The 27050-nt window shown below is 55.9% G+C and overlaps 2 protein-coding genes across 2 annotated transcripts; one reads left to right on the top strand and one right to left on the bottom strand.

Moving 5' to 3' along the window:
* Nucleotides 1–690: 690 nt before the first annotated feature.
* Nucleotides 691–6126, bottom strand: NCLIV_044150 (conserved hypothetical protein; the record flags this gene model as incomplete). Its single annotated transcript, XM_003881334.1, has 11 exons — nt 691–780; nt 1209–1267; nt 1639–1690; nt 2135–2199; nt 2991–3065; nt 3344–3407; nt 4020–4091; nt 4706–4775; nt 5084–5220; nt 5590–5753; nt 6078–6126. The coding sequence occupies 11 exons, from the start codon at nt 6124–6126 to the stop codon at nt 691–693; spliced, it is 897 nt and encodes a 298-aa protein (XP_003881383.1).
* A 4717-nt stretch (nt 6127–10843) lies between these two features.
* Nucleotides 10844–20414, top strand: NCLIV_044140 (conserved hypothetical protein; the record flags this gene model as incomplete). The annotated part of the gene is made up of 6 exons (XM_003881333.1): nt 10844–11210; nt 11748–16566; nt 17644–17780; nt 18177–18237; nt 18523–18926; nt 19249–20414. 6 exons carry the CDS (start codon nt 10844–10846, stop codon nt 20412–20414), a joined length of 6954 nt encoding a protein of 2317 aa, XP_003881382.1.
* Between the last annotated feature and the right edge of the window lie 6636 nt (nt 20415–27050).

Below are 27050 nucleotides of genomic sequence, written 5' to 3'. Positions count from 1 at the left end.
CTGAATTCCATGGAAAGCGATACCCTCGGAGCAACGGGTTCTTCGAGAGGTAAAATTTAGCTAGAACGGGGCAGCCAGAGGCTGACTACATTGGAAAAGACACGGCCTTTGCCTGTGAAAAGTTGCAGATCGATGAACAGGGGTCAGTCGTGAATCCCCTGCTCTTTCCCACCTTGGAGACAATAAATCGCGAGATGATGAGGCAAACTGCCTGGATCACATCAGCACGGCTGTACCAGTAACGCTCAACACCGGACACTCTTCGCGCTACCCTGAAGTTTTTTATATCTTTACGGCAGACTGCGCTGTCTGCTGGCGCTCACTCAACGAGTGAAACATATGAACATAAAGTGTGATTTGGTCATGGGGGCTTCGATCGCATTCGATCCCTCGGATTGACGAAGTACTCGATATCGCCGGCAGCAGGCGATCTCTGTTCGACTCCGTTCGCGGTGTCTGTGGGCGTGGCATGCAGCCTTGCAGAGCAGATCACCGTGGGAGACCGGCACTGAAGCCTCAAATGATTTCATCTCTGGGCCGACGTAGCGTGGGCAGGACACAGAACAGCTTCAAACTCGCCAGCTGCACAGACGAAAACACGCGCACTGCAGAGAGGCTGCAATCATACACGCAATCCGATCTGGCTCCATCCTTCGCTTCCCGTGACGCACCGCCCCGCCGGCAGCCAGCTTATGCATGCGACGTTCGGCCGCTCGGCGCGAAGACGAAGATCATATGACTGTCGGCAACGCCGCAACGCCGATTCTCCCGATCCACGCGCTGGCAAAAGCCCAGACAAAAAAGGCGGGCTCACGTGGCGACACGGTCCATGTGCATACATTGATAAACGTAGATATCTTTAGGTACACGTGCTTGTCAAAACCGTTCTGGCATGCTTCCTTCAGCTTGCACTCTGTGTGGTGGGATGGGCATCTCTGAACCGTGGTGTGCGCGGCTATACTGGAGCGAGGGATGCTCGTCACTGCATCACGGTTCCAGGGTATCGTCCAGAGCCGATCGAAAGAAAACGCTACTCAAGCTCATTGGGGCGAAAGGCATTCACCAGTTTGTCGCCCACCCACTGCCGAATTAGCTTCGAGCGCGTCGAAGCCGCGGCGCGCCACCACAGGCCGCTTTTCTTGAGGCAGTCGAGCGTAGCAACGCTCGAGGAGTCACCATCTGCGCTCTATAGAAAAGGGATGCTGTACCTTGGAGGAATGGAAAACTACGCAGGCCCACGGATACGAGTGTTCGTCTTCTGGGATGACTGCAGAGAACAGAAGCGCATTCGTGCAGCGTCACGCTGAAGGAACGGGGCTACGGACGCTCAGACACTTTCTATCTATCCCTCTCTTAGTCTAAGTCCCGGCCTAAACTCTACGCGTACAAAACGACCGCGAACTCCGCATCTTGCCGATCTACGCTCGTCCGCTGCGACCGACCCAGAGCCCCAGCAGCCGCCCCTCCCCAAGCTGAATATCGCCCAAGATCTGCCGTTTGTGGCCACACAAGAGTCTCCTGTGCACCTGGCCGTTAAGCATGTAGCGCGATCATGCGTCTCAAGTTGCGCACCGACGGACCAACACGCTTCAAGGAACGTGCGGCGCGTCGCTTCGACAAAGTGTCTTGGAATCTCACCGCAGGCGACGAGGCCGTCATTGCTCCGTCCATGCGCCATATCGAGAGCCACCTGCAGTTGAAAACAAAGGACAGCGGGTCAATTTCGCAAACCCACTGTTCAAATGCTCCTTTCCTACACCGCCAACACAGTCGAACTATTCTGTCCAGCTCCTCCGTTCGCCACCATACTTCGTGCACCCCATCACTGGAGACAGTGAATGTTCCTGGGGGCCGCAAATACACGGCGAGCAGCAGCAAAGCATGGGGTGAGTATGCCGTGCCCGGGAAGTCGCAAATACGCTCCTTACTGGGGAAAAACGAAACGCGGCGACGAGGCTACGTGTGTGGAGACTGACTGTTCATGGCTCCGGATCTGCAGGCTCATGAGCTCGTGATGAGCGCGTCGAGTATAGAGGGTAGGTTGTGTGTGCCATGGAGGATGCCGGGGGGCACTCTGTAGATTCTACAAGCAACTGTGAGAAACCCGACTGGTCCTCGTTTCGAGGAGCCTTACCCTGAGGGCTGCAGCGAGGCGTCGTGTCTTGAAACACCGTGACACACGGGGCTCGGTAGGTTGTTCTAAAAAGAGAAGGATCGTAGTGAACAATCGGACATATCTACTAGCAGCCGAGACTCTCTGTGAGAGGCGAACGCACGAAAAAGCCCCCACGACTCAAAAGAAAGTAGATCGCAAACACCGTGGAAGCCCGAGAGTCACACGAAACAGTGCCGCCTATTGACTGCGATGCTTTCTTAAAATTCACACTAATCAGAGACACACGCATTTTCGTCGAGCTCTGCAGACGCGTCACCCTTCGAGTCGGCGGCGTGCCCTGCAGCTGGAAAACGTGCTTTCAATCAGATGAGACGCACGCGTCGCCATGCTCCACGCCCTGGCTAACGGTTCAGACTTCCTTGTCTGCGGTTTACGACTGAACCCTGTTTCGGACTGCGTAACGTCAGAACCACAGCACGCTCCACACGCGCAGTCATGTCCCTATCTGGTCAGACGGACTTCCAAAGTTTCGGATTCACTTACTTGCGTTCGTGTCTGCTACCAGCAGCGAGCACTTCGGGAAGGCCGTTTTAACGCTCACTAGATCCGAAGCTGCTCATACACCGGACACAGAAGGTGGCAAACCTTTCCCCAGTGCTTCTGCAGCCGCGTGAAGCTCAGAGTTCTACCCCGGCGATTGAAACGCCTGCGGAACTGCCCAGGTTCATAGGTCCAACCCAGTTCACCCACGTAAAGTCTAGACGGTGTTCGGAGAAAAACGCTACGAGTTCCTAGCTCGACACAGAGAATGGAAGGCTCAGTCATGGCAATGGTTCAGTGACATCTTGGTGGTCTTCTCTTTCCTGAATCTCACCCCCAATAAACGTTAGTTCACACAGTCCGTCGTCGGCTGCAGATGGTGTGACATCGACCATGACCGATTCCGCCTCTGAAGAAGACAAGAAGGCAATGCACTGCACAATTAAATGTTCTCTCACAGAGACGTACAGTCGGCACACACTCGAGGTGATGAACACAGGCTGTTGCCGCGCTCTTCCGAGCACGACGTGTAGATGCATGGGGGTAAGCCACACACAAAATCGGCAGAGAAAACCAAGAGAACATTGCAGCTCTGTGCACGAAACGAAACGGAACACAACAAGAGGAGAGAAGCGCCGGGATTTTTCAAGGCCTAAAAAAGTATTTTCGACCGCCGTCGCGGCTTACTTAACCGTGACATCCGATCCAGAACGCTGAGGACCAGACGCAGCCTCGGAGCTTCCACGTTCCACTGCAAAGAAAACGACATCGGAGGCAGATAAAATGGTTTAAAGAGACAGAGGCCAATGTCGGTCCAGAGGGAGTTCGGCCATGGAAAGCCATGAAGTGTGCATTGGCAAATACTGCTCCAGACTGTGAACCTTGATGGACATTTTGTGGGCTTCATCTTCACTCGTGTTCATGGGGCTGACACCGATGATTCGTCAAGCACTCTCACAACTGTGAGGGTTTTGTGAGCGTTCACGAAATCGCTGTGCAACGGGGGAGGCTTGGCGGTTTGCGATGTCTCGCTTGAGCGTGACATAACGGATTCGTCCCAGACGTTCACCGGAAGCAGTGCAAAAAACGACTCACCAACAGACGGGGTGTCGTCATTTTTGATCCGGCACCCTCGCATATCAATAACCCGTAAAGCTGGTGGTAATCGGCTTGAACACTGTCCCGGCTCGGCGTAACAGGGCCAAGCATCCCCGCTGCTCCTGTGGGCTGGTCTCTAGCAACCCTAGGCAGCCGTTGCTGCGGAATCTCGCTAAGCAATTGACTACGCCAAAACTACCATTCCACATCACTTTTTCTTTTGCGGACGGTCCTATGACAAGCGAAAGTCTCCACGTGGACGCACCTCGCAGGCAGGAATATCTGGCGTGCCGGCGGTGTCGACGTCCTCCCCTTGAAGTGTCTGTACGGGACAGTCCTGAGCGGCAGCAGAGGGTATTGAAACAAAGCGACGTACTCAACCTCCAGTGTTGACGCTGCCTGACTGGTTTCCAGCAGAGCGCAATGACAAGAGGATGCATCTCGAGCACACACCAGCCAGACGGGAGAGCACAGAAACGCGTTCCACCCCAGAAGAGGGCCGTGAGCAAGGACAGAACAGAAGTGGCCACGCTCCCTCTCCCTGTTCCGGGATTAACTCACGGACGGAAGGCGCCCGAAACCACCGGAAGTCGTTTCGAACTACATTACGGCGCCGCTGTGGATGAACGATACTCGCGACAAAAAGCAACACACGAACCCGCACGCAGAACCGGCGATCGATTTGTGGTGCAAATTCTTCGCTTCTGCAGTACGTGCATCTTGGCGGGGGAAAGATGATTATAAACGGCGCGACGCTTCCGGCCTATCAACTTAGACGGCGCCTACAGGGAGGGTCGAGCCCAGAAAACGTCTTCATCTTCCGACGGCAGACGAGCCTCTGACAGGCGGTATGCGGAAGTGGGGGAACGCGGAATATGATTCGAGTCTCTCCACCGATTTCTTGCCAGCACGCGAAGCTATCCTCCACGCACGAGTCAAACGCTCCCGTACCTGAGTAATCCAGAGATTTTCCATGAGTGCATCCGTGAAATCGAAAGAGAGGACACCCTGACCTTGCCGTCTGTATCGCACACCGCAGGGGGAGAGCAAACGTTCACGTGAAAACCTTGACTTCCGTTTACGGCCGCCTCACTCCATGTGCGATCAGGGAGGCTGCTGACGTAGTTCCAGTGGCCGTGGTAACTACTTACGCTGAGCCGACGGAACTGACGCGCTGAAACGACAGTACAGCCACGAAGTTATAGGCTGGCTACCCGCCCTAACCTTGAACAAAAAACGTGCGCCCGAAGAAGTGGGCGCGAAGGAAAGTGTCCGTTCCTGCACCCGCTCCTACAATGCTGAGACACCGGTTTCACGGATGGGTCTTACTTGGCGAGTTTCATGGTGATCCTGCTGCAGTGCGAGGCCAGTTTTAGAGTATTGTGTAAGTGAAGGATGTCCACGACCAGTCCAATGTTGTTCTGACGCTTGCTCTCAATTACCCAGCCGGGGTGGAAGAGTGCCCTCTGATTACGCGGAGGAAAAAAGGCGAAACCAGATACATTCTGGGAGATACACCGTCTAAGGCACATCGTATTGCCATATCCCTTTTGAAAAGCTTCGTAACCCGCGAGGGCCTCTGAACACCGGGAGGCCCCAGCCCATGGAGTTTTTGGCTGTGTCCACGCAAACCACGCAAGTGGAGCAAAATCTGGAGCTGGAGACAAAGCAGCACCACCAACCAGAAGGACCCCTTGCTGCTGTGCCACGCGTACCGCATCAGACTGCCTTGCCGCGTCCACACACGACGAAGAAAGACGACCAAAAGCTCTCAGATTCAGATAGATATATTACAGATGATCCGGCAAGCGTCAAGCGACGCTGAACGTTCTTACGGCCTCAGCCTCGACGTAGGCTTCCATTTCATCGCAGTGTCGCACGTTGAGGAAAACTTGACTAGGCGTTAGTTTTAGGTAGCATATGGGTGCCCCCAAGGCCGAAGACGTCGATCGGCTTGCAGCGCCTATCTTTGCCATGCGAGCGAGTGCGGCAGTGGCCCCTGAAACGTCGGAAAGACGGGAGAAAGCCACATTTTGGTAGCTACGAACTCTTGCATGCAACTTCCCGTTCAGAACCCAAACTAGGGAAACCGATAGGGAGTGGAGGCGTACGCTTGCTAGACAGATGCATGGACGCGCAAGGGCAACGACACGCGAACTGAGGAGACAGCAACAGCTCGTGGGGCAGTACCTCGCGATATCTGGCAAAGCACAAAGTGCAAAACAGTGACGGGTGCACGCAGCAGTGGTGCTGAACGGCACAGTGAAGACACATCACAGGGGAAGGCACGCGCCGGTTTTTCTTCTTTCCCCTGGTCGCGTACCCAGAAGGTACTGGAGGGTATCCAAGCGCAAAGATGCCTTGAACTTCATTGTTGGTCACCAGCCAGACTCCCCCCTGCCAAGATCTCGACAATTCGAGAGTGTCTTTCTCTGGAGATGTTGACCATTCGAGGGCGTCTTTCTCTGGAAAGCTGTCTTGTCGGGCTCTGTCTACCACGATGCGAGTTTCTCGCTCCCCCTGTTAGGTACATCCTCTCTCTCGTGAATGGCGCGAGTACAATACATGTCTGACACGGATCCCACCATTAGCAGGCAATGAGAATCTCTCTCCACGTTAGGCTTCTCGCGGGCATTTGCTGCTAGGCGCTGCCTCATTTCGAGGATGAAAATCAACCAAGTTGTCGCAGAGTCCCAGACGTGGTCGGGTTCGCTCGGCGCACATTACGCCCTGAAGTTGACAGTGACGCATGGCGCCCAGCCGGTAACGTTGAACACGACACCCGGACAACTGCCGTATAAGACAATCGGGGCCGGCGAAGCACGAACGAGCAAACCTTGAGTGGGAGTGTGCAACGCCACAGCAGGACGACGAACTTCCAGGAACCTTCTATGCCAGGGAAAATACAAAAAACCAAGCGGAAGCACGGAGCAAGGCTGAGGGTACGAGAAATGTGCGGACCCCCCGTCGCCAGCGGGCTCTCTGGGCGGTTGCCTTGGGACGAACACACCGACGAGAACCCTTGCTCGAACTCCATACAGGCTTTGGCCACTTAGTTCAATGTTCGGCCAAACTGAAGGGAATCGAGCCCATCTAAATTCTCTGTGCGTATACGGAGAAAGAAATGGCGAACGGCAGGCCTCTTTCAGGTGTCGGTGGCCATGCTCGGCTCAGCTGCAGCTTCATCTGCATGCAGCATGCAACACGAGTGACCAGCGCGTGTCCAGCGCTGCATGTTTTTCTACGATCCTGCTCCCCAGTTGGGATCAACACAGAACACAAGAAGGAAAACAGCAATTCATATAACTGTGGGTTTCAGGAATATGCTGAACGAGATGTTAGGTTATACGGCTGAACACGCCTTTATGCCGCGTGAAGGTCTCTGAGATAATACGGAGTCTTTTCCAAGGGCCCAAACTCGGGCACGCTCCACAGTGGAAACTATACTGGTTTTTAGTGCCGGAGATATACTAACCATGTGCAAAAAAGTGAACTTCTGATTAAATAGATGTTCTACCCAGTGCTCTTTTGCCCGTGAAACAGCTGCAGAAACGACTCGGGAGAGCATGGAAGACGTCACTTGGACAGCAAACTTCCAATGAACTCGCGCCGCCAGATGTTCGCACACACGCAACAGCGGACCATCGGTTGGTTTACACACAGCCACTAAGGTGTTCCATGCCCCGTTATCATTTTTTACCTCAATGGCGCGACAACCACTCCCCACTGACCCTCTCACTGTGCTACAACCGCATTCACCAGTAACTCTCAGGGCGACTGTGAGCTGCAGAAAAGCTGTGTTGTGCGTCGATTTGAACACCACTCCAACTCGTACTGCAATCCGACGAGTGTGCGAGGGGCAGTGGTCGCGGGATCGTGGCCTTCCCCCGACTTCGACATGTCACCCCGGTTGTCCGCATTTCGGCGCGTGTACAGCCTTTTTTGAGTGGAAACACTGCGCTCCCCTAAAGAAGTCTAAAGAGTCGAAAACAATATTCAAGCGCTGGTGGCTTCGGGGGGCGGCACTAACTCCTGTACGACTGTTTTGCGACGACTATTCGCGTAGAGCTGTTCGGATGCCATTGTCTCCCTATTCACCAGACGATTGGTGTCAGTCTTGTGCGTGAAAGCAGTCGAGGAGGAAAGGAACCGCTCAGCGGATTGACATCAGAGCAGGAAAAACAGCTTGGATTTCGGTAGGCAGTGCACGGTTGCTGCGAAGCCCGGCCTGTGCACCGTAAAGTGGTTAGACTGTGTCTTCGCTGCTCCCGATGAGATGCGTTACCAGACCCATGTGGCCAAGAAAAAATAGCCAGTTCTTAGCCCCTCCGACTGTCGAGATTGATCCTGGCTCCGGAAGAACGCAATGGATGTGCTTAACGCATGGTAATTGAATGGTATTATTAGATCTCAGTGTAATGGTGAGTAATGTATGGGAATCTATTTTTAGAATATATAATGGAAATCTAGAATTAGTCTTTTTAGGATTTGAACATTCATTTTAAAAATCCCCTTAATTCTAATTTGGAAGATTTCAAGCGTGGGTGCTTCAAAATGACCGTCCGGCTATGCACAACGTGCTTGCCGCTGCAGCAATGAAACGGTTTTATGACTGACCAGTGGCAGACCCTGTGATAGAATTGACACAAACACATGGATCGCCATTCATGCTGGTAGCCCTTTGAACTATGTGGTTTGATTACACCCAATCTCCTGAGTACATTGAATCATAGGATTCTGTCATTTCTCTAGTTCGTGTCTGATGCGGAAGAGCAACGGCTGGCTCTGCGGCGACAGTTGCAGCCACTGTTCTTGAGACTGTACATCGTACTGCTGATAGGAGTGTCCTCTTCATCTACCGAAGGAATTGCATGAAAATGTTAACAGTGACTTGTTTTGGCCTTCTCCACTTTAAAGGAATCACTAGTCTATGCAGCAGCATGAATTAGGCTACGTGCTAGCGAGGGAAGGGGTCGGCTCCCAGTCGAACCTGTCAATCGCGCTGAATTAACTACCTCGTGACTTTTCAATAAAAAAACCAGCGAGGAGTTGCGAGACAGCGTAAAGAGTTTTCTCGCCACTAGGGTCGTTGGGAAGAAGAGTGATTGTCGCCACTTGCTTCGCAAGTATGTGTGTTTCCGACCCTACAGCTCCAGGGGAGGCGCCTCAGAAGCTCCGCTTATCGTCGGCTGCAATGGTCAAAAAGCGTAGAACATGCGACTCCCTAGTCAGCCCTAAATTGATATAAAAGGACCACGGGAAGGGTAGCAAAGCGAGCGAATCCAGTGCAAACAATCGAAAATTATCGACGCAAGATAGTGGCAAGGAAGATTTGTGAACCGTCCTTCCTATGAGTCGGCCTCAAGCACTGCGACTTGGTGGACGAGCAACTATCGAAGCCTCAAGCTTTTTGTGTACAGTCGCTTGTCTGCTTGGAATCCGTTGTAGCGTCGCGTCGCGATGGTAGACGAAACCAGGGGCGAACTCTGGCTGAAGAATCGGAGTATTTTGGTTTACTAACTTTTTGAAATCTATGTGGTTTTGGTTCCGCTCGGCAACGACGCCATCGCGAAGTCTGCTGAGACGTTTCAAGACTAGTAGTGGGTGTGGTGTTTCGCGGAGCCGTGCAACTACTGCGTCATGGGGAATTGTGCTTAGTAGCACAGCTATCTGTAGGAATAGTGTACTCAGAGCGTTTTATGAATGTTATTGCCTCCGCGACACTACAGGGAATTGAATGTCTTTTTTCCGGATTCCCCTCAGCACGCTTCCCTGTGCTAACAAGCGGCGGACCTGAGTGCTGTCCGCCGTGGTACTAACGCGATTTCCGCGGTGTGCGAAACTACGGTCGCAGCGAAATGTCTCAGGAACAGGATTGTGCGGTAATAATTCGCTTTTCGTAGAGGCTGACGAAGGTCTCCAGTTTTCCTCATTGTGGCGGTTCCAGTAGAATACGGAAGCCACTTAAGCCATCTCAGTGTGTCATACTCTTACCGAGAAGGATCCACAACAACCGTCGATTCCTCCTGCAAGAATTTTCTCAGCTTGTGAGGCGGGAGGATGGGAACCGCGTACCTTCAGTGCCAGGAACGCCTTTCTGGGGCGTAGGTTCTCGCGCCTGACGAGATTGGCCCGATATGGGTATTATTTACCGTGTCGCGTGTCGATCTACCGCACTGCCCTCAGTTTTGTCATCCAGTTTTGCGATGGACCTTGAATGTGTCTGCTGCCGTACAGGCGAGCCTGAGGTTGTTGAAGCCATATTCCTTCCCTCGAGCATGTTTATACATACAGGAGATGGAACAATCACGTCGTCATAGGAAATCGATACGCGGATCGGTCAGTCCTGCCGAGCCTTGCAGTGGGTTCTGTTTGCAAAGGAAAGGCGCACCTGCCTTCCCTCGCACCCGATCTTGTGAACCTGACTGTCCCCCGTCTGAATTTACCCCACAGCATCAGCATTTGACTACTGAGAGGTTTCCTAATTTTGCGGCCATGCACAGAGGACAGAGCAGCAGTCCCGTGCACTTAAGAGTCAAAAGATCTCACGCACCAGAAGATTTTACCCCGCCTGTGGATATCTGTGGGCCAGTGGGCGGGCTAAAGACCTTGAATACAATGGAGGCAGAGTTCAGCTTAGAGTCCGAGCGGCAGGATACAGGAGATTCCACCTCCGCATGCTCTGTGGGTTGTTCTTGGGCCGGTAGACAGGCGGACTTCCGGCGGAGTTTGCCAGCTGAGGATGTGAGTAACTGTAAATATGATAGGGCACAGAACCCTTTGTCCTGCTGTACGGTTGAGGCACGCAATCCTGTTGTAACGCCTCTGCAGCTTGAGGCCGGTCACAGTAAGATTCCTCCCCCGGAAAAGTTTGCCGTTGAAGCTGGACAGCACGGTGGAAGTTTCTCAAATTTAGAGCGTGCCGTTCCACCTGAAGGGCTCACGGATCAGCGCCCGTGTGAAGGTTTCCCTCGAGTTCGTTTCTCCGAAGTTATAGAGACCCGTACGCGAGGTTTGGAATCAGATGGCCGTGGAACTTACCGGGCACCCGTGGATCTCGCTGCAGGTCGTCACGTTTCATGCAGCCCCATGGCCGGCATTGTTTCACCTCGTGCCATTGCAGGAACACAGGGCAGCGCGCTCTCCGAGCAGCAAACAGTTGCGCAAGACAAACGGGTTTTCTTCCAGATGGAACAACTTCAGCAAGCGGAGGGTAGAGGGGCTCTGCTTGTCCGTGGCGCTGTCCAGGCCGCAGCAGGGGATTCCACAGGCGATCTCGCCGAATGCCTTCGGTGGGCAGGTCAGGCTCTCTGTCAGCCGCCTGAGGCGCGCGAATCCATTGCGTTTCAATTGGGGATGACCGGCGCACTCGTCAAAGGCGTTCCGACTCTGCATTCGCAGCAGCCGCTACCAGACGGTTCGTACGAGATTCTCCCGTCTCGGGGGACAGAGGAAGGTAATGCGGAGCTTCGAACCTCCGCGGCATGCAAACAAGACGTGACTGAGGGGCGCCGTTGCGATGAAGTCAGGTCCATGGAATCAAGGCGCGGAAGCGACGAAGGGCCATGTTGGTTGAGATGTCCGGTCTGCGGAAGGGCGGGAGAGGAGGAGAAGTTTGTAGCAGAAGAACAATTCGCTCGTTATTGTGGTCCGTGCTCTGCAATACGAGTCCGAGAGCTTCAAGAGAGGCTACGAAAGCAGAGGCAGGCGATTGAGGCTATCAGACACCGTCTCCAGGCCGAGCTGGATCACACTGGCGGGAGACATGAGAGGGTAGGAAACAACCAAGCGTTTCAAGTGGATGCACGTCTCGCTAAACTGCAGGGTCCGCTCGTGCCTGTGAAAGACGCTTCTTTTCCACCGGAGGCACTTGAGGAGGCAGAAAACAATACGCTGTCAAAGAAAGAATGCATCGGGTCAAGAAGGGAAAGGAAGTCTTCCAGCGAGAGTGAACGTTCATGTTTCGCAGAAAGCCCCTGTGGATCTTGTCCAGCCAGAGAAGATCCGGAGGGGAACGTGGTTATATCCAGCCGACGCAGCAGTTTTCTGAGTGCGTATAGTCAACTGAGCCGACGCAGTGCCGTCAGTGAAGTCCCTACAGTCGACGAGGCCGCAACCGCAAGCTCACACACGCGGTCCTCCTTACTGAGTGATCGGGTTACGCTCACGGTTGGCAGCGGCGAGGAAGGGCTGCGCACGGGACTGACCTGGGACGGCCTTCGCGGTAGAGGGTCTAGAACAACAGAAAATGAAGTCGATGTGTCTGTAGGAGGAACGCAGAACGGAAATTTTGAGACGGAGGCGGAACGTGGCGAGCATCCGGGCCGATTGAAGGGAATCGCAGATTTTAGACAACTGCAAGACACGCGAGAGCCGACCTGGGGACTACTCACAGCAAGCGAGGCTCTAAGTGAACGCCAGGCTGGCGGAAGGAGTCCACGGGGCCCTCTGCATCGCCCGACCGTATCCGAGCTACAGTCGACCCTCCAGTCTGTCAGGCGACAGGTGTCCGACGTGCGTCGCAGACGACCGCTGCTCCAAGCACACGTTCAACGACTGCGCCGGAACGTCATTTGTCTCCTGAACGACTGCGTGCGAAGGAGAGTGGGCGACGGAGAAGGGCCCCCAGCCTTCACGCATGTGCAAGGAAAAGCAGTTCTGTGGGAGGTCGATCACTGCGGCGAAAGCCATTTCTTCGAGGGAAAGGGCGTGGCCAGTGTGCCTCTCCAAGTCCTCCTCCGCGTCGCCAAAGCCGTCGCTCAAGAAACCCAACACGCGGCAGACAGCAGCCGCAGTTGCGGCGATGAGGCCTCTGAAGAGTTCGACCCTTTGGCGAAGTTGGGACGCCCGCATTCGTCTTTCGCGGCGCCGTCCGGTCTCCGGATTCCCCACCACAGGCATCCGCTCGTCGACGCCCCCTTCCGGGTGTCTGGTGCGGGGCCCTCTGCGTTCAGTGATGTCTCGGCAGAACTGCGCATTACGAAGGAAGCGCTTTATCAGATGCGTGCACTGCGCTGTCAAGAGCTCCTCGGCTTGTTTGCCTTTCAGCGGTCCGAGCGCGCGGGCAACTCAGCCTGCAAGGCGTGCGGACCCGAAGCCGTGACGGGTGGTGCATCTCCAGTTGCAAGACTCGACAAAACAGAAAAAGGCGCTTCCCCATTGGGCACTCGTGTGTCGCCGGGTGACTTGCCCAGAGGCGAGAACGAGGAAAACGAGGAAGATCAAAAGAAAGGGACTTGGACTCAGGTTTCGTCCTTGGATGGAGGTCTGTGGAAGCCAGAACCGTTCTTCTCATCTCGAAAAGAGGCGCTGCTTGACCTGCAGGCTGCGCTCAATCTCTTGGCTTACATTGTCGCTGCGTTAGCCTCTTACCTCGACGTCCTCTTGCCTTTTCCCGTCTACCTCCTGCCTTCTTCGTCTCCAAGTGAACAACAGAAGAGGAAATCCCGCCTCCGGCGAGGTTCGTCTTCAAATCACCTGCAGCATTCTTCTCGGGCCAGTCTCGCCTGTCGAAGCGGGGCCTCGCGGAGACCAAGTGTCCAACTGGGAACTGGCATCACGGGATTGGAAGGAGTCAAGCGGAGCTCCGCTGATTTTCCTGCGACGTCAGCAGCCCCTCCGTCATCCTGCAGCCCACTGGGATCGCCAGACGGGGGAGACCCCGCCGCCGCTCCAGAGATGGCTCTGAGGGCCGAGACAGGCGACAGCGGAAGAAACGCGCAGATACCGGGCCCTCGACCGAACGACGACGCGCTTGGGCGATCGCGGACAGAACTGGGGGAGCGGCAAGTGCATGAGCAGGATCGAAACAAAGGCCGTACAGACACTGGCACGAAGCAAAGGCCGCCAAACACGTGGCCGCGGCAGACACTTCCAGGTCAGAGTGATACGCAAGAGGGATCCGTCCTTCTCGGAGCCCCTTCTTTTTCTGCTGGCCCGGACGGTTCGTCTTGGCTGTCGCCCTCGTCTTCGGCCGCAGCTCTGTCTCTGAGTGTTTTGGGACGGGGACGCACGCCTCAACAATCGACTGCTCCATCTCCGGATGCAGGCAGCGCGCGACCTCTGCAACGCGGTGGGACAGTCGCCCATCTGGCAGCGGCGCGAGTCGGGGGGAGCGAACGACGTGGGTCCGACGGAGGCACTTTGCCTTTGGCGAACGGCAAAGACAAACCCTGTGAACGTGCAGCGGCGCCGACACGGTTGGAGGCGGACTGCGCAGGAAGAACTGATCAGAACGGAACCGAGGCGCGGGCATCGCTGGCTGAGACAGGGACACCAACTGGTCAACACACGCACTCCAGCTCACCTGTTCCGTCGTCTCTCTCTCCCGGTGCTTCCGGATCTTGCACTCCTTCCGATTCGTCGTGCTGTTCCCCGCCTTGTCCTCCGCCTTCTTCCTTGCAACAAGCAGCGACGCTCGTCCCCGCTCGAAACGCACGCCGTGTAGCCCCCCGTTCCTCACCTACGGATAGCTGGGTGTCAAGAGAGGAGGCCCTTGCTCCTTCGCGCTTCTCTTCTTCCGTTCCCGACACATCGACGGTTCAGGTGCGTGACGGGCAAAGCCTTGGGGCTTTATTGGAAAACCGTGCCTCGCATCCCGGAGACGGTTGTCTCCTCGTGAACGCCCCTCCCTCGGATTTCCATCTTTCCGCGCCTTTTCCCGGGAGCCTGGCTCCGGGAAGGCACCCTCTGTCGCTATCCTCGTCATCCTCGCATCCGGAGGAAGGGACTGACGAGAGCCGAGGGAGCTCAGGCAGTCGCTGGTCTGTAGTGGACAGTCTCTTCCCTCCTGCAGCCGAGCTCTTGCGGGGGTCAGCCGCTCGAAGTGGTTTCTCACGGCGCTTGCCACAGCGGCCCCACCATGGAGGAGACAGCCCAGTTTTCAGCGGTCGCAGCTTGGCTCGGCTTCTCGCAGAGCGCCTCCCTGCTGTCCTCCATTCTGTTGGGCCCGCAGCCGCGCGCTTCTCGCCTCGGCTCCTCGGCTGCGGCGTGTGTGGAGAACCCACTGTGCCCGTGGCGACACGTGCGGAAGAGAGACGGGCGATAGACCAGAGAACAGCGGGGAACAGAGTCGATGTCAGTTGGAAAGAAGACCAGCTGATGGAAAGAGACTGCGAAGGAGGCGGCGCCACGAGCGAGAGAGACGACACTCCGGCGTTTGGCGCACCACGCTTCTCTGCTGTCGGTAGGGACGAAGGAGCCTCTGGGGCCGTGACTCCAGAACTCGGGAAGGTGCCAGATAGGGGGGGTCCTCACCGGGAGTCGAGCCCTGGAGACTGCAGGCTCGAGCCCATTTCTTCGTTCTCTCCTTCTGCGCCCAATACTTCAGGCGAAGGGGAAGATTCCCCGAGATCCGCCCGGCGACTCGACGGGCGATCCGCAGGGATGGCGGCTCCGCGAACAAGTCGAGAGGACCGGTGGGGCAGAGAAGGGAGTACGCAAGTGTTCGAGGTGACCGGAAACAAAACCCTTTTTATGTCGAGAAAGGTGGGAGCGGTCTTCTCCCGGTTGTCCACGTCTCCAGCAGCGACTGCCGGCCAAGATGCCTCGACCGGCCAACCCAGAGGAAGACCCGCGCTGCCGTTGTTCTCGTGGAGTGGCGCCACGATGGCGGCAGCTGCGGCAGCGGCTCGGGACCGACAAGTTGCCCAGGCGTCGCGGAGAAAGGCGGCGTTCCGTGGGGGGAGTAGGAGACTCGACGTCGGTTTCGGGGAGGGGCGGGTCTCTCAGTCACTGAGAGAAGAGGCGGACGGAGAGGACGGGAATGCACCGAGACACCGGGGAACGGGGACGCGACGAGGGGGAGACGTTCTGGTGTGGCGCCAGATTCTCAATGGCGACAACGCGACGCGGGAGGTCTTGGGCGCTTCTGGGGTTTTCTCCCCAACATCGACGCCGTCTTCCTCCCCGTCCCCCTGTTCGTCTCTTCTCGCCGTGGAGCAGACCAAGACTCCGGCCACGCACAGCTGCGGGGGGCTGGCTGGCAGCCTGAAGCGCGTGCCCAGCGACGAAGCCTCGTCGAAGGACACATACAAGGCGCCTGGAAGCAGCGCTGATGCGCACGGGCGGCGAGAGCGAGGGCAACAAACAGCGGAAGGGCTCGGCGACCGCAACGGCGTGGCTAGGCTGTCTGCTTGTGGATGGCGCCCCGTCCAATGGAATGCGCCAGGGTCTTCTCGGAGCAACGACAGCGGCGACTCTTCCGCCGCCGTAGAGACAGCGACACCGATGGCGACGAAGCCTGCGAAGCTAGACGAGACCGGCGAAAAGGAGAGTCAGAGGGACAGGTTTCCCGCCTCAGCCCAGGCGTCCACGCCCTCCCAGGGCCTGTCTCCTTTTTCTCATCACCCGCATACAGAGAGGGAGGCCCAGCGAGTGCAAAGCTTGGACGCCAGTGCCTCCAGGCGGCCTCCAGAGGAGCCGAACGAGACGAGCAGTGCAGAGAAGCTCGCAAGAGACACGCAGGCGCGTATGGAGATGGAAACTTGTCGAAGAATGCGCGGAGGAATGGAGGCGGAGATGCTCGAGTCTCCGTCAGGAGGGTACGGCCGCTTCACTTTGGGCCAGGAGGAAAGCGGCGTGGAAACGAGTGGTTGCGGAAGAAAAGCATCGCTCGAGGAAGCGAGTGGGAAAGACGCAACGCGAGTTTCCGGAAAGAAACATACCAGTGGTGCCCAGGAGTTTGCAGCTTCGTGGCGAATGGAACATTGTGAAGACGACGGCGATGAGACCGAAGACGAAGGGGGATGCGCAGAGGCCGCCAACGTCGACTTCCGCATCGCGCGAGCAATCATTGTCCACAGAGGCACTGGGTAGGTAAATCGAGAGACATCTCGCTTTTGCGGTGAATGCGTGCGGTTTAGGGCTGCCAGAAAAGCTGCTGACAGCTCGCGTTGCGCCGTTCACCTGACTCGTCTTCAGATTTTTGGTGGACGTGGGTCAGGCGCTCGCTCCTGGCACGGTCTCTTGTCGAGCCTCTCGCTACCTGCGTGTGCCCAAAGTGCCGGTTTGGTCGCCGGAACCTTGGTGAAAGTCCCGGAGTGTGTTTGTGCGGATACCTGGGAGTGCGTCAGTCCACCCGAGGTGCGCGCAAATAAAACACTGTCATTTGCGGACAGTTACGAAGCTGGGGGGAGCGGCGGTCGAGCGGCGGGAAGACCGCGAGTGCTTCTGGTGCAGAGCAGCCAGTTGTTTGCCCCCTGTCTCCAAGTGCGGTCGGGTGCATAGGCAACCTTGGCCCCCTTATCTTCCTATCCTCGCGTGAGCGACGTGGGCCCGAAATGCGTTCTTTCAGCTGCCACAGCGCGCCACAGGAGGGAGTGTGTGGGGTCGCCCCGGGGTGCTTGGAAACGTGGAATAGAGGAGCCTGGGAGTTTTCGAATACGTAGGGTGCCATGTAGGGAGGAGTAGATAGGGCGGCACTCCCGTCTCTCATATAAGCGCTGCCGACACCACAGCGGGAGACGCGCAACTTAGGCGACGCGTAGGAAAGGGGGAGAGTGAGGGGCGCAGCTTTCTCCCTGCACGGAAGCGCGCTTCACCGGCGCTGTCTTGTTACCGCAACACTTTCGGGGCTGCGGGAGACGAAAACGAAGCAGGGAACAGCCTGGATTTAATCAACGTTCCCCAGGACCTGTCTGGCCACTGGCAACAAACAGAAACACTCGCCAAGCTCTGCCCTGTTCCGGCGCAGAGGCGTGCCGGCCTTGAGAAGGCAGACAAGTGTGTAGATCTCTGGGCGTCTGTCGCGTACGTTCCCCAGCGGAGAGGGGAACAGCTTGCTCGCCTGGCCCTTTCCGAAACGAGCGAGGTTTGCTTTCAGTGCACGGTGTGCATAAAAACCTTGTCTTCGAGTCTCCCTCTCTGTATGCTCTTTCACGTACCTGCAGAGAAGCATTCCGCTTGAGTGCGGTTGATGGCGACGTCAAGCTCGAGAGGCTGCAGACGACCCTGCAGCTGCTCAACTGGGATCTCCTCGCGCTTCACTTGGGCAAGGAAGGCGTCTTGCCTCCTGCGGCCATCTGGCGTAAGCAAAAGTTGCGTCGCTCGACGGCCTCGCTTACCACGACGGCTTATGCCTCCGGTGGAGCTGTGCCAGGCGTATAGACTGGCCGGAGAAGTAAAGCTTTCAGGTGCACCAAACCTGGACACAGCTGTTGCGAAGTTTAAGTCGGAGAACGAATTCGAAAAGGCAAAAACACACGGACTCCAGGTGACACCGCCATGGTGGTCTCGTGCCTGTCGCCTGTGAGGCAGGACCGCAGAGTCTTCGAGTGCGGTGAAGGGAGATCGTTGAGGCCCAGCGGACGCCGGCGCCTCACTGGGTACCCTTCATGCCGGCCAAGCCGTCTAGGCTGCCACGCGTGCGATGCGTTTCTGTTGGGAACGTGAAATCCCCCGACTCTCTACCTGTTTTGCGCAGGCGACACACTGGCGCTCCTCGCCGCGTTGATGAATTCCGAGGCGTTTTCAGCGTGTGGCCCGTAAGACATCTCTCAGAGTCGCCACCGGGAAGGCACGCCTGTTTTACTTTCCTCGTTTTCTTTCTCCCCTTCTCCCGAGTCACCTCTCTCAATACTCGACACTCGGGAGCGGTGTGCGTCCCTGGCGAAAGAGACAGGGTCGGTTTCAGCCCCAGGAGATCAGGTGTAGGCTGGGCAGCTGCTTTGCCGCGTGCCCTGCAGCGTCCGCTCGACCTTTACCCGTTCTCCGTGCCGTTGCGCATTCCTCGCTGTGTCCCTCACTGGGGGGTGTGCGTGCTCTCCCAGGTTCCTCTCGTCCTTCGGAAGCGCAGACCTCCGGCCGCACGCAGGGCCCGAAAGTGCCCGCAGAGCGCCGCGGTCCTCGCGTTGGTTGCGCGGAGCCGCGCCGTCGCGGGCGCCTGGCGGCGGAGCTGGCTGGAGCCGTCTCTCCGCCACGATGCAGTCGTTCCCTCCTCTCCTGCTCCTTGGCGCAGCGATGTGGGGTCGAGCCTCTCCAACGGGGCCGGTCTCCAGACAGAACGCCCGAACGCCCGAGCTTTCTTCTGAGCAGCCGACAGCGCAAAGAGGCTCGATCGTCCTCCTCGAGCGCAGCGGAGCCGCAGGCGGAAATCGACATGCAGGCGAGCGTGATGACGGACGCGTCGCGAGGGGTGACGAACAACACGCCGCGAGTGGCGAAATGCTTGCAGGTGCGACCTCTCGCCTGGAAAAACGCGCGAAGCGTGTGGTTCGCAGGCCAACGTCCCTTGAGTTGCCCGGTCCGTAGGGCGCACCTCGCAGAATGCCTCAGCTCGTCCTTGCCTACGTATCCAGCACACGTGCCACTCAGGCTCGGGGACTGCAAGCGCGACAAAGGTGCACACGCATGCATATCCACACAGGCTTGCACATGTCTTCCGGCACGGCGATGCAAGCAGCCTTTTGTTTGTTTTGTGCCATCGCTGCCGCGGTGTCCCGGGTTCTTCCTAATAGCATGGGAGCTGTGTGAATGTGTCTCTGTAGCTTTCTCAGGTCTTCCCTCAGTCTGTTCGTTGCTCGATGAGCCTGAAGAGGACGGGTGGATGCTCATTGACCCTGGACCTGCGGACTTGGAAGGCGGCCGCGGCGCTTCGGCTCTGGGAACTGTTCCGTCTCGCGTTTCCGGATCTTCCGTGGCGGCCCAGAGAGGAGGGGAAACCGTTCAGGAGGCCTCAGGGAACGACGAAGTGTCTTCTGCGGAGCATCGAGAGTCGCCGAGAACTCCAGTTCCACGAGACTCGGAACACGGAAACGCGCCCTCGAGGGAGGGCGAGGAAAGTGCTTCTCGGGAGGAGCAGCAGGCTTTTGCGGGGGAGACACCCGGGGGAACTCTTGAACTTTGCCACGGCGCCAGGTCTCCGACTTCGACAAACGTCTCGCAGGAGTTGCTCGTCAGCCAGTTGGCGGTGCGATCGACAGAGCGGACGGAGACGGCTAGGGTGGTTGACAGGCACTTGCGTCTCCAACGAGTTGAAACGGCGCTTCCAGAGGGGTTTGAGCCGGCGGCAGATGCCCGTGGGCAACGAAAGGAAAGAGTGCGGAGCCATGCGTTCTTTCTTCGGAAAGATCCGGAGACTGTTGATCTGGTCTGGCCACCTTCTTTGTGCGATGGAGGCCGCCGAGGCCGTCTCCAGCCAGTTGTCGAATGCGAGTTTCTTCCTGCCCTTGCCGACGATGATGAAGAGAGGGAAGACGAAGAAGAAAACGAAGAAGAGGCCCGAAAGACAGAATGCTTCGCGCCTCACAGGCAGTTCCTTCAGGTCGTTTATGCGGCGGAGGGACGCAGCAGGCCAGGGTCTCCGCTCGCATGCTCAGCGACGCCACAGCCAGCACACCAGACCTCCGTCGACGGGGCACTGCCAGGCGAGCATTCCTCCCCGCGGGAGACTTCCTTCTTGCGGGGGGAAACTCCGAGAGTGCGTCGCGCCTTACAGGCTAGGGATTTTGCTGCTGGATCGCAGGCCGTTCACGGAGCTCGAAGAGGGGGTAGCGCTGAGACACCTGCGTTTTTGTCTGCGCGTGAAGACGAGACTCTTTTCCCGGCCGCTCCGTCTTCTTTTTCGAAGGTAACGTGTCCTGGTGTTTCATTCTCGCTGAGCCCGTGCACGAAACGAGCAGAAGGCGCGCTGGAAATACCAACCGACCACGGAGAAGACTGATCTCTACACCAACGCCAGACCCGCAGGGGCTACGACTTGACCTTCTCCGGCGGCAAGGGAAGGAGAGGATATCCGAATTCAGGCAGCTGTTCACGTGTCCCTGCCTCGGCCACAGGGAGGGCTCTCTACACAACCTGCCGCCGCAGAGACGCTAAGATAACGGGGCAGTTAGAAGAGTTCAGATTCACGGCTGGTTCCCCCGGCGTTCGCCTCTCACATCACGATCGCGGCGCGGAATAGAACGTGGATCCGGTAACAACATTCAAGGTAAAAAAACCAACAGTCCATCTCGCAGGATATCCGCCGATCTTCCGCGTGTCTCTCCGGGGGGCGTTCCATCCTTACTCCGTTCGATTGGACGGGGGCCGCTCAACACTGGAAAAACCGATTGTTTGCAACGACTAGTCTGTAGTGCCCTCAGCTGTGGACAGATATTTCGACATCTCTGAGAATGAGAAGTCTGAGAATGGGACTGCGTGAGGATATATAAACTGCCTTCGGTTCGCGGTCCTTGGTGCTCGCGTCGCTGGCTTTCGCAAAACGGCTGGAGTTTTTTTCGTGCTTCAGGAACTTTTACGCGGAACCTTCGTTTGCCCTCGAAGTTTCAGACAGCCTGGGCAGCTTCTGAAGGACACGGATGCGTCTTTTCACACCTCCCCACTTCGCTCTGTTAGGTCTGGGTGACATTGGCATATGTGAGAGGCATCTCGTCAAGTGGTCGGTTGGTATGTGCAGGCTTGAAAATGCTGGGTATGACGCGTTTTTTTTCAAATACTACAGGTCGTTAACTGAACAAGCAAGTTGACTCGAACGCGAAGATAACGCACCAGGCGTATTCAGCAAACGATGTGCTGGAACTTCTAGCAGCCTTCCTCAGCTTGTTGCTCATGCAGGCACACTGTAAATTCGAGAGACTCTCGGGGTGCCGAGAGATCATGGCGGGGCGTTTTGAACTGAGTTTTTCCCAGTGAACGTGTACATTCTTGTCGAAAAAGACCTTTTGACGGGATGCGATGTGCTCGCAGCGGTCCTAGAAAGTACAGGTGTGCACGGGTTATGCTGTGGGAAGCTGCGCTGAATGTTGGGTGTAGTAATGTAGTGAGCAGGGTTGAAACCGTCGGTATCCAAGGACGGGCATTCACACAGGTTCTCATGAACGACGTGAGTTGGTGAACATGAAGGTTCCACCGCCAGTTCGTGGAAAGACTTGGATGAAACGAACGCCGCTCGGCGAAATGGTTTGGATGTCTCTCTGTCGGAAAATGACCTTATGAAGCGTTTGCGCTCTCGTGGGCGAGAGCGAGCAGTGGATAGTTTTTTCCAAGTTTGGCGTCGTATATGCAGAAGCGGAGCAGGACAATAAAATAAGAGACGATGCTTTTCCGACGGGAGAGCGTATGGCCGCGAGTCCATGCGGCATACCTTCGGAAGCCAGGTTGGCCTCCCTAGACATGATCCAGTAGGAAAATAACTCCCGTGCTCGTTCACTAATTCCCCTAGCCTATCGGCCTACACATCGAAGGAGGAAATCCTCCGTCGCTGCTCTTTTCTCTCAGAATGGCGCTGCTTCTCGGCCCGCACACGCGCCTTTTGTGCCTCCGTCGGTTGGCGGTTGCGCCGCCTCTCTTTCTGCGAAGACAGGGCATATGCACAAAATTCCGTCCACACATCGTCGTCGTTTTCTCTTGCGGAAAGTTCCGTACGACTCGGAAGGATGTCCTGTGACTTCAGAAACTGGAAGTTCCACTTCTTGTATCATGCGTATGAGGAAATCACATTGAAGCACCAAACGCGCAAGTACTCCTGTACACTTTCGAAGTTCACTCCATGTTTCTGTTTCGGTCGGCGCTGCAGGCAAGATGAGTGTTATCAGCGCCTGCAGTCATGATACTTGGGTCAGTGAGAAATGAAAGGTTTACCTCCTCAGTGTCACGGATGTGCTGATGGTGTTGAAGCAGGGATTCCTGCAGCTTTTGAAGGAGGAGCCCGCGAGCGCGGATCCGGTTTTTCCGCTGGGACCTAAGGACATGGTAACACATGAGACAGCAAAAAATGGGCGTGTCTACCTGCGCTCCACGTCACAGCGATGCGGCGCCCACCGGAAAAAAGCACACGAACGTAGAAAACCAGAGACGGGGCCTGAGGAAGCTTGGTCAAGAGAGACAGGACGAGCGAACAGTGCAAGGTAACAAGTACTGTGCAGCGTTTGGCCATTACGGATGTGTTTCAAGATGTTCACATCACCGAGCAACGTCGAATTCAGGAAAGCACGCCCAGTAAACCAGCATTCTCAATACTCGTTTGCTTGCACCAGGACCATCGAAAGAGGGTGGCAGGTCGACCAGGATGCAGATGCTCTTCCCGTACCACGGTCTTTCTGGCGAAGCCGTTCTACGCTTGACGTTTACCTGCTCTGCTGACAGCGAATTACGAGACCCCGAGGAAGGTGCACAATCACCACGCAGCTGTTTGTCTTGTTGATTTTCTGGCCTCCTTTCCCGCCCCCTTTTACGCATTGCTCTACCACGTCTTCCACGTTGGTGCCAAATTCAGAAAGTTTTCGAGCCCACACACTACGATCCAGCAAGCATTCTCCTCCCCGGCTGCACAGGAGGTCCGCTGTCTCACTGGACTGGAACGTTCTCTCGGAACCCGGCAGGTGACATGCTTCCTGCGAATTCTCCGGAGGGTCTAGTTTCGCGTCATCTGTTCGTGCAAGGAACCCGTCTCTGTCTGTGGGAGCTACGAGACTTCCGCCCGACGTCGAGTGCCGTACTTCTCGAAAATCAACCGGCGCCCTGTGGTGCAGGGAGGACACAGCGGGTCTCGTTTCAGACCTCTCTAGCAAGGCAGGGAAGACAGACTGGTGGCCGCTCGTGCTCTGAAGGAGCGGCAAGGCACTCGGCGGTGCTAGCATATCATTCCACCTGCCACGTGGACGTTGCGGCCGTGAGGGTGAGCGAAACCGAAAGCTTGCCACGGTCTGTAAAAACGATCCAGCGGAGAAGCACCCAGACAGGCCACGGGAGGAAAAGAACGCGGGAACTCCTTCAGTACCAGGAAGAAGTTGCGGGGAAGATACTGAAAGAGACTCCCTAGTGATGCTTGATAGTCGCACCTCTTTGCTCGTAAAACAGAATGCGTCGAATTCGTGGAACGCCGCACGGCTTGATGGTTTTATTGGATATCGGTAACTCCGTGATCCGCTGGAAAGCGAGTGTCGGTGCTGGTGGGCATGGTGCCTCACGCCCAGATGCGGAGGCGCAGCTCGGTCCACAAAACAGTCATTTTCCTCCCTACCGTGAGGAGCGAAGAGTAAGGACAGTCTGTTCGGCGACTGAAGGTGTGCAAATGAGTGTCGTCCAAGATCAGAAATCCTCAAGCAGTGTGACTGGAAACGAGCGAGACGACAAAATCCGCACAGTGTCAAAAAAAGGAAAGCAACCCATGTGGATAGCCTCCTCTTTCGAAAAAGTGACGCGCTACATACGCAGTCCAGAAACGTGAAGCTCTGCACCTTCATTCCGGGCCAGCGTTGGTCCCTTGATAGCGCTAGCAATGCGCATGGCGAAGAAACTGTCCCGTACAAGGTCGTCGGTACAATTGTTAACTGGCTCTTTATGGAGCGAGAAGACCTCAAAGAGCACTAGTGCACTTGCGCCGAAGAGAATCCTGCATACAGTGGTAAGCCTTGTGGAAAGAAGAAGTCTCCAGGGACTCTGCCGCCCGTAGGCCTGTGACTGGGAACGTCCATAAGAGACGCGGCTGAAACTGAGAACCCAAGCCACATGTGGTTTAGCCAGACTACGCTTGGCAATGGCAGAAGACACATCGGAGTTTCAGCAAGCAGCGAAAGAGGGAAAGGGGAGAGCAATTCGGAACTCCCCTGCCGAGTTTCTGTACAGCGGCAAGCGAGTTCCAAAAAAATATTCATGTATCCTCCCAGTTCGGAAATTAGTCTCAATCACCGGGACGTCAGAGTGGTAGAAGACTGTAGACAGAAGTACAGCGGCCACTTCAGCGGATCCCACAGGATCACGGAGACTTTCGTTCCACATCGTAGCAGCACACCGTGGCTGATACCGCTGAAAACACCCACGGATTTCGTAGTCAGCACTACCAACAGGCCAAAAATATGTTGAGAGTACAGAGTACTCGGCCACTCGTTTTATCACCAGCCTCTGTACAAGTCGAGGCATACCGGCGGTTTAACCTGCCCACAGTGACAACACATCGAGACTTGTACCGGACCACAGAGCGCGTTACACAGATGGCGCGCACCAACTGCTCCAATGTGTACTACAAGCAAATGCATCAAGAAGGGAAGGTAAAAGAGGTATTATACATCGTAATGGGCACACATCCCGGCGTCTGTGCTGTGTGCATGCGTCGCCACATGGTCGCACGCCGACCCACAATGTAGGGCGGGGCAACGAATGCGACAGAGTACTTGAGAACGGGCGAGAACAAGCGAATAGTCTTATGACACAGAGGGGTACTTATACTTATTTGCGCTTCTGTATTTCGGCGCGTCGCTCTGCCGCAACCAGCGAGAAGATAGGGCACTCTTGGAGGGCCACAACTCACCCTCTCAGGAGGCCTGACTTCACTGCAGGAAGAGCTGACGGAAAAGCGGTGTGCCTTTCTCTCAGCCACGAAAGACGCTGGTTTGTGATTAACCCTGAAAAACAAAAGGCATAGAGGCGCTGACGGCGAAAGGCTATATGAGGCTGTATCGCGGTTCTTTCACATGCCGGGTGATCGAGGCCGGGAATCACGAACGGCGTGCGGTTTCACCTCGTTGTCACACTGTATGCGAAAAATACGAGGCTTCTTTCTTGGTGCCATCGGACCTTCGACGTTAGGACCTTGATATGTTACAGAATGACGCGATGTCTTATTAATGATGCCATTCGGGTCATTGGTACTATCGAGAGTTGGGTGGCATGCGGTTGTCTTCAGGAAATCTGGGCAGCCTGCTGCTGCTGGATGCGGCAAAGGCGTTTCTGTTTGGCTGGCTACTTTGCGTTTTGTGAGCTGGCCGGTCCGGCCGCTTTGTAGCTGTGTGAGCCAACAGCGACATACGAGGACACTGTCTTTTAGAAGGATCGTTCGTGCGCAAGTGATATTTCTTCTCTTCCTCGCAGTACCCATCCTTTTCGATCTGCTGTGTCGTGTATCCGTCATATTCGTAGCCTCCCCCCGCCTTGCCTGTGGTCCATTTTTGGTGTCACCTGTCCATGCTGAAACCGAGAAACCGAGGGTAGTGGAAACATACTGTGTCTGGAACTGAACATGTGAGACTAATAGGGGGACGCATTCTGCGTCACAGTTCATATTTCTGCACTGGGTGGCACTCTGTCTTGTCGGGAGAGGCTGTGTGCCGCCGCAGTTGTTGTGCATGCTGTGTGTTGCCTCGAGGAAACCCTATAGCATTACCGAACAGTGGAACGAAACTGAAATGTCGAATCGTTTCTGACAAAAAAGAAGAGCCATTATTGATTTGAGAGGGGAACACGCTTTCTTCATGTGACAGAGTTACCCCTACTGCATCAATACTTTTCTTCATTCCTTAAGCAGGACCGGCAACGTGGGAGATTTGAAGGAAAACTTTTGTAAGCCATTGCAAGATTTCCCCGCAAGAAGCTTCCAGAGGCCTGCTGTTGCTTGTCCGGAGAACGAATAGGTAAGTGGTCGGCGACAACGGGGGGGAATGAAGGGTTGGCCTGGATATATACGCGCAAGGTATAGTTTCAGCTGTATTTTGGGAGAGGGGGGGGGGGGGGGGCTATCTTTTTTTTGGCTTCTCGGGGCGGCTTTCATCACGACGGTGAATTCTTTGCGGAAAAGTGCACGCCCCGCCCATGCAGAAATACCTGTCGTAAACAAAGCTCACGGTGGTGCTGGCAAAAAAGGAAAAATACAGGAATAATCTTCATCAACAGTTCCTCGTCAGGTAGTCTGCCACGAAGGCAGTCTTCTATTATCGCTTTTACTTGCCTTTCGTCCCCCCTGCTTTTTCGTGCTACCAAATATAGCTGGCCAAGCAGTTGAGTATCTTGATCTCCTCTGTAGGGCAAAAAACACACAGAAGAGGCTACCTACGAGAGTCAACCGCTTCAGCATCGTGACTGAAAACCAGCTGTAACGAAGAAGACCCAATCCGCGGATGTGTTATACTTTGTTGTCACTGCTCTTCTCACCCGACACGTTGTATTGATTGGTCCCGTACGGGGCGCGAACTGTGTGTCCCGCAGAAGGACTGTACACGGGTGGCCTGGTTTTGCGGCTTTGAGGTCATATGAGTGTAGCCAAAACGGTCGGTGGTGTTTTGCTGATGCTTTCTCATGTCGAGAACTTTGGAGTGAAGTACGGATGAATCCCGTTTTGTTCGGAAGAATTCCTGGGGGAGATGCCCGGAGCCCATTTGGTCGTCGGCTGTAAACAGCAGGTTTTGCCGCGTGCCTGAGAATGGGGTATCGTAGCAGTGTGCTCAGGTCCATGTTAATTTCCTTAGGGCGAGAGTGTATTTCTGAAATCTGACACTATCGCCGGCGCCGTCGTCTCTCGTTTTTCCCTCACCGCACGTATCTCCCTGGTGCAGGTATACTTCCTTGGCAATTTCTTCCTGTTGTG

The sequence above is a fragment of the Neospora caninum genome, chromosome IX (genome assembly GCF_000208865.1).
Source record: "Neospora caninum Liverpool complete genome, chromosome IX".
In the NCBI taxonomy this organism is placed as follows: Eukaryota; Apicomplexa; class Conoidasida; order Eucoccidiorida; family Sarcocystidae; genus Neospora; species Neospora caninum.
The sequence above is the reverse complement of the archived record's forward strand: the minus strand, read 5'-3'. Positions and strand labels throughout refer to the sequence as shown.